This window comes from Lactuca sativa, chromosome 1 (assembly GCF_002870075.4).
Source record: "Lactuca sativa cultivar Salinas chromosome 1, Lsat_Salinas_v11, whole genome shotgun sequence".
Classification (NCBI taxonomy): Eukaryota; Viridiplantae; Streptophyta; class Magnoliopsida; order Asterales; family Asteraceae; genus Lactuca; species Lactuca sativa.
This window is the reverse complement of record NC_056623.2, coordinates 17,663,931-17,671,218: the sequence shown is the minus strand read 5'-3', so window position 1 is coordinate 17,671,218 and position 7,288 is coordinate 17,663,931. Positions and strand designations below refer to the sequence as shown.

The following is a 7,288-nucleotide window of genomic DNA, read 5'->3' as shown; positions in this document are numbered from 1 at the left end:
CTTCATCAACTCTTACATTATAGACTCTACCATCAACATGACAACTTGGTTCCTCTACATCTTGGAAGTTACAATCAACATGGTAACTTTCCATTGGTTCTCCAGACTCAACTTCATGATTGACTAAATTACCCTTACATACTTCTTCTTGAGTTTTAATTTAAACTTCAATGACTAATCCCTTTTTTATGAACCCATGGTCACACATTCATTCACATTAGTGACATTACTTTGTTGGATAACCTATGATATTACATATGTCTTGGAATGATCATGCCCTTCATCCATATCTATTACATGTGATTGTTCAACAACATAGTTGACAGGGTGGTTTAAATCAAGTTTTCTACTAGATGATCCTACTTCTCTTATACAAGGTTTTTTTCTATTCATTTCTGGTGACACTCTCAGGTTCCAATTCTTCAATAACAACTTTGGAAGGAGACTTAAAATAAGTAGGTACCCTAGTTTGACCATTTTCAATATACACCCTTATAAGTCTGCGTTTAGGGACATACAAAACCATATTAATTACGTCTTGGTCATTACCTAAAGGCAATAAGCCATAGTCTAAGGGGGTATGCAAGATATAGAAATAGTAGTAATAGGTTTGTTCAATTTTGTACCCTAATTCTCAAACCATGTCATCAAGTTCATGGACTGAAATGTCAACACGATCTAAGTATGATACAATACTGTCAATGTATTTCCTTCCAGATGTATTACCTTTCAAGTGGCCTGGTGAAGATACTACTATAGTATAGCTTCAACGTGAAATAGTTGACATATCATTTTGCAAACACAAAAATAAACAGGGTAAAGATGTTGATTTCTCTTCATGAACACATTCAAGAAAAAAAATTTAAAGAATCATATTGTATATCGTTCGCAACTCCTTCAAGCTCGACTATTTTTCACACAGACTCCATGTTGAGAAAACCATTCTCGAATCATTCTAATTAAACCCTAAAACCCAATTTTTGTTCTTGTATTCAAATAGTTGGATGTAGAATAAGCTTAATGTTTTCTTGGGAGATGGACGAATCTGGGAGTTGACGTGAAGAAGATAGAGTGGCATAATGGTTTCCCTCATTTAATTAGAGGTTACAGGTGAAAAGACGAAGTTACACTTTTATTTTTTTATTAAAATAAGATTTAACAGACAAAAGATGGCGGAATGAACAATAAGGACATAACATCAAAAGTTTTGAAAACATAGGGACCATATATGAGGTTTTTCGAACTTAAGAGCGATATGTGAAATTTATAGAAAGCATAGGGACCATTTATGATGTTTTCTCTTCCAATAAATAAATAAGATGGAAAAGAAAGGAATAACACCCCAAGAATGAGGCCCCCCTCTTCTCTCTTGACTTCTGCTTCCAAAAATTGAAATGCTCTAATCTTGTGTTGTATACATATATGCTGCGTTTTTTTCCAACAACTTTATTCAATTGGATTGTGAATTACTTCATGTGCACTGCCTTTTTCTTTTTTTTTTTTTTTGTTAGCCACGTTTCCCATAAACTCCAAGCAAGATGATTAGCCCATTTAAATATTGTTATCGTGGGTTGCTGATTAATTCCTAAATGGGCTGTCATTTTAACTCTTGTGGGCTTTCAAATTAATTATCAAATTGGGCTGACAAATATGATGCTGGCAGCAAACTGTACTATTGTTAGCGAGACTAAAAACCAGACCAAATGTCATCCGAATCCACTCAGTTTAAGTCGGATCGAAGATTAACGAGTTGGGAAAACGCCCGTAAATTTTCAGATCAATGGGTTTCCCTCCGTCTGAAGAAACTCTCTCAAATATCCGAAAATCTATTTATATCACCCGGAAAAATATACACAAAACTAGCTTAAATGAGTAAAAGTATTCAAAACAATAAATCTAATGATTTAATACAAAAGAATATTCAAAATGCTAAAATAAATACAAAAAATAAGCTAATAAAGTAGGAACTGGAAGAAGGTTGGAGTTTTTAAAGTTTGGTGGTGAAAATGAGAGTTAGATCATAGTAATTTCCAGATATTTACCATCATGCAATTGTTATACTAGGTGTGAGACACATGTATTACATGGGTTTATTTAAAAAAAATTAAATATAAAATTTTAACAATTTGAAAACTTTAAATTTATAAGAAAAATAAGAAATTTTTTGAATTATTAAAATTAATGTGACTTTAATGCATTAGATACATTACATATATAAACCATTTTCTAATAAATACCTTACATATATATTACCTTATATATTAAATGTGGATTTTAATTTAATAAAATCAAAAATACAATAAAATGACAAGTGGAAAATAGAAAAATTTAAAATTTCTAGAAAATGTCATGTGTCCAAATGAATAAGAAGGGGACATGTGGCAAAGTCATTTTCATTTATTAGGGTAGATTTATAGCCATTGGTCAATAATTTAAGAAAATGTAAGGCTTGGATTAATTAGTTTCCAAACATTATTGGTAAGAGGAGTTTAGTCCTTCTCGGTAGGGAATGGTTTTATGGGTAAAAAGTCAGATCATTATACTACATATATGAAATGGAGATAATGACTTGCCAATTGCCATCACTCTAAAACACTGCCAGTGTAACTTAACCATCACAACTCTTGCTTGATTTCTGAGCAAACTACAAACTCATCTGGTTAATTAAAAAAGCTAAGGGTGAATCTTGAAAATCTCAAGAGACATGCAACCACCATTAGGTAAGCTATCTTTCATATTCTTTACCTTATTCTTCGCCCTTTTAATTCACCAAAGGAGATTCTTCTGTTGCATGCTGCGTTAATTATAGAAGTATCCAAGAAGCAGGTTTAAGTGTCAGGGAAATGGTTTTCAAGTCTGCATATCAGTTGTGGCAGAACCAATGTTACCCCTTTTCTGTTCTAAATCTGAGCATATGGCCTGTTCTTCTTTTGGTTTTTTCTCAGAGATCAAGTATGGTAAAGTGATTAATATGTTTGCTGCAATAGTGTAAGCTGGTATATATTTAGTACTTATAACAACTTCGTAATGTAATTTCAGTGGCATTTGATCCTCTGGATCCTTTTGGAAATATAACAATCAAATGGGATGTGATCTCTTGGACCCCAGATGGTTATGTGGTGAGCTTATCGTTTTCTTAATTGTCATCAAGATTAAAAATGAGATTCGACAACGAGTGTAATAAAATATAAACTATATGTATATGTTGCATGTTGCATGCAGGCAACAGTGACAATGAACAACTTTCAAATGTATAGGCATATCATGAGTCCTGGTTGGACCCTGGGATGGAATTGGGCTAAGAAAGAAGTGATTTGGTCAATGGTGGGAGCCCAAACCACTGAACAAGGAGATTGTTCAAAGTTCAAAGGAGGAAACATGCCACATTGTTGCAAGAGAAACCCCGTGGTTGTGGATTTGCTCCCTGGAGTTCCTTACAATCAACAGATATCCAATTGCTGTAAAGGCGGAGTGGTGTCATCATGGGGCCAAGATCCCTCTGCTGCTGTTTCCGCTTTTCAAGTCAGTGTCGGCCTCGCTGGCACTTCCAATAAAACTGTAAAACTGCCCAAGAACTTCACTTTGCTCGCTCCTGGTCCTGGCTACACTTGTGGCCCAGCAACAATTGTCCCCTCCACAGTCTATCTTACTCCTGATCGTAGGCGAAAGACTCAAGCATTAAGTAAATATATCTATGTTTTCCTGTTAATTAAAAGTTGTATAATTAACCCACTTTTAAATAATTAATTCTTTACGCCTAAAATTAATGCTTGATTATCCGGATCGATGCAGTGACATGGAATGTGACATGCACGTACTCGCAGTTTTTGGTATCCAGGCATCCACGCTGTTGCGTGTCCTTTTCTTCATTCTACAATCAAACCATCACTCCTTGCCCAGCTTGTTCCTGTGGTTGCCATAATAAAGACAGGTGTATCAAGTAAGAGTTTCTTATATATGAAATGCATCATATATGTACAAACATTGCTACTGAAACAAATGCTAATGATTGATCGATAACGATTGCAAATTGTTTTGAAATGTATAGGAGTGATTCAAAGAGGCTGAGCACAGTGGGTATAAACACTCCCAGAAAAGATAATGAGCCACTGCTACAATGCACTCGTCATATGTGCCCCATACGGGTGCATTGGCATGTGAAACAAAACTACAAAGACTATTGGCGTGTAAAGATGGCTGTCACCAACTTCAATTACAGACTCAACTATACACAGTGGACTCTTGTGGCACAACACCCAAATCTCAACAATGTTACCCAAGTTTTTAGCTTCGATTATAAGCCTCTTGTTCCCTATCGATCCATAAGTGAGTCAATGTATTCTTTGCAAACGTCTTTAATTAATATGAACTGAAGTTTGCTGAAAGACTGAACCTTTTTTCTGTTGTGCAGATGACACTGGGATGTTTTATGGAATGAAGTTCTATAATGATTTGTTAATGGAAGCTGGGCCCTTTGGAAATGTGCAATCAGAAGTTCTTATGCAGAAGGACAAGAACACCTTTACATTCAAGCAGGGATGGGCTTTCCCTCGTAAAGTCTACTTTAATGGGGAAGAATGCATGCTTCCACCTCCTGAGGCATACCCTTCCCTGCCAAACTATGCTAGCACTAAATCAATCATAATTTCAGCCATGGCAGCTTCTTTGTTTTGGTTCTTACAGCTTTTCATTTGTTGATAGATCGTGTCAATTAAGGTTTTGTTATCACAAGTTCATGCATGATTTTGATGTCAACTATTTTGTGCGAATAGATATTTGTGTGCATCTATATTGGAACGTATGATAGTTCTTGCCCACTAAATTTGTTTGCAGTTCTCTCTAATGATGTTTTTAAATTTCATTTTCCTAATTTGTATATGCATTGATCTGATGCTGATTATTGATGCTCAATTGAGAATTTGGGATTACATAGTAGGTTAATGTATACTCTGTGCTTTCACAAAAGTAAACTTCCACGTTTTATTGAATAGATCATGAAAAAGTGAACAATCTTGATAGATAGATACATGATCAAGGCATACATCATATGCCGAAAAATATCAAAACAAAAAACCCAGTTATTAGAAAAAAGAAATGAAGCTATAAAATGCTTTTTCAGTATCAAAAAACCCTAGCCTCGACCTTGCACACCAAAGGCTTCTTCATCTCCAAAGACAGTTTCAAACACTCGGACAAATCAACAGAACCAGAAGTCGGTGCAACCCATTTGAAGTTCTGCAGCAACTGAGCCAACCAAAGCTCAACAGTAGCCAAACCCATTACTTTCCCTGGGCAAACCCTTCTGCCACCACCAAAAGGAGCCAACCTTAGATCAGAACCCATTATCGCAACATCCTCCTCCATGAACCTCTCGGGTTTAAACATTTCAGGTTCAGACCAGACCCGTTCATCATGGGTTATGGCCCACATGTTCACCATGGCTGTCGTCCCCGCTGGAACCATGTGTGCTCCAACCTGAGTGTCATGGATTGCAAGACGAGCCCATGAAAGAAGAGGGCCAGGAGGGTGAACACGCAAGGTTTCCTTCACAATTGCTTGGAGATAAGGAAGATTAGGCAGATCGGAATCTGCAACTGCTCGACCATGCCCAACAACATTATCTATCTCAGATTGCGCCTTGGATTGAATGTCCTGGTGCAACACCATCCTTGCAAGAATCCACTCCAGAAGGATGGCCACTGTGTCTGTTCCCCTAAAAATCATTTCCTGTTAAGAAATAAAGAATGCTTCAAATGATGAGCTAAGGAAACATTAATCTAATTGCTCCCATGTGTGGAGCAACATATATATAAACAAGGCAACTAAAAATTGAGATATTTACCCAAAGAACGGCTATCATGTCAGCATCATTGAACTTGTTTTCAGATTCCAAATCAAGCAAAACATCAACAAAGTCGCCATCAGAAACTTCAGCTTCTTCTCTTGTATTCTCCGATCGTTTCTCTCTGTGTTCTACAATTATCTTGTCAACAAAAACATTAACCTCGGACACCAAATCTCTGCACCTCTTCCTCACCCCTTGGAAGTCAAACCAGCTTACAACTGGGAAATGGTCACTCCAGTTGAAGATTCCGAGAAGCTCATATCCTTCGCTGACTAGCTTCTCCAGAACATATCCATCACCAACATGGAAGTCGTCATAGGATTTTCCGAATACGGACATCATGACGTTGTTCAAGGAAGCAAAATGAAGGATCTTTTTAACCTCAACGATTCCTTCGTGTTGCATGGAAGATGAAACTTGATCCACCATTTTCAATCCTATCTTCTCTCTGAATACCCCGAACCCAGATACCCTTTTGGGGCTAAACAAATGGGTGGCAGAGATTCTCCTGAGGTTCCTCCAGTAATCACCATATGGAGCAAAACCCATGGCACGGTGGAACAAAAGCTCATAAGCAGACTCCTTCACTGGCCTGTCGGCAAAAGCAGAACTTGAAAGTATTTCTTTGGCAGTTTCAGGGTGGCTTGATATGATGAAACGTGTGAAGCCGACAGAAAAAGCCATTAGAGGTCTGGCATTAAAGGCCTTTGAGAGCTCGGCAAGGGTTCTATGTGTTAGAGATGATGTAAAGGCAAACACAAGGCCTAAAATGGGGAACCCAGTCGGTCCAGGAATGACTGTTTTGGATCGGGGTTTTGAGAGAGACCATGCTAGGCCACCTGGAGCAAGGACGAACGCAAAGATGGAGACAAAAACAATAGTACAAAGGAAGAGCTCTAAGCTGAGCACAGATGAAGCTGAAGGTATAGTACTGTAAATAGCTGCTGAAGTAGACATTTTGAGAGGAGACAAAGAGACTTGGTGGAGTGATGAAGCAGAGGTCCTTACATCTATTATATAGGAACGAACACTAGAGGAAATACAGCTTTGGTGCTACTTCTTAATTACAAGAAAATGTAATGGTAATAAATTATGCGTATCTTTGCATATTTTGAAAGCACGCGCGTTACACACGGATATAAATTCATTCGATTTGTAACCATGTATTGATTTAGATTCTCAATATTTTGCTTCTGATTTTGTAGACTTTCCGTATGTATATATGTTTTATTTATAGCAACTACATATTTTCTTATAAAAAAATCTACGTTGAACATTATTTTGAAGGGATTTTCTAATATTAACCCTAAGCACTCATATAAGAAACATTAATCGAAGTATTAATTATAAAAAAATACTAACATAATCAAATATGATAAACATTAAATATATGTAATATTATCATAATTAAATGTAAAATACATTGATTATAAAGAATATTAT

The 7,288-nt window shown here is 36.6% G+C and overlaps 2 protein-coding genes across 2 annotated transcripts; one reads left to right on the top strand and one right to left on the bottom strand.

Annotated features, from left to right (window-relative positions):
* The first annotated feature begins 2,788 nt into the window (after window positions 1-2,788).
* LOC111910506 (COBRA-like protein 4) lies at window positions 2,789-4,832 on the top strand. The gene is made up of 6 exons (XM_023906345.3): window positions 2,789-2,952; window positions 3,040-3,119; window positions 3,223-3,682; window positions 3,793-3,940; window positions 4,049-4,326; window positions 4,412-4,832. Exons 1-6 carry the CDS (start codon window positions 2,844-2,846, stop codon window positions 4,696-4,698), a joined length of 1,362 nt encoding a protein of 453 aa, XP_023762113.1. The 5' UTR covers window positions 2,789-2,843; the 3' UTR covers window positions 4,699-4,832.
* Window positions 4,833-4,955: 123 nt separating this feature from the next.
* LOC111910504 (cytochrome P450 78A5) lies at window positions 4,956-6,813 on the bottom strand. Its single transcript, XM_023906344.2, has 2 exons — window positions 5,843-6,813; window positions 4,956-5,727 (listed from the first exon to the last, which is right to left on the bottom strand). The coding sequence occupies exons 1-2, from the start codon at window positions 6,800-6,802 to the stop codon at window positions 5,122-5,124; spliced, it is 1,566 nt and encodes a 521-aa protein (XP_023762112.1). The 5' UTR covers window positions 6,803-6,813; the 3' UTR covers window positions 4,956-5,121.
* Between the last annotated feature and the right edge of the window lie 475 nt (window positions 6,814-7,288).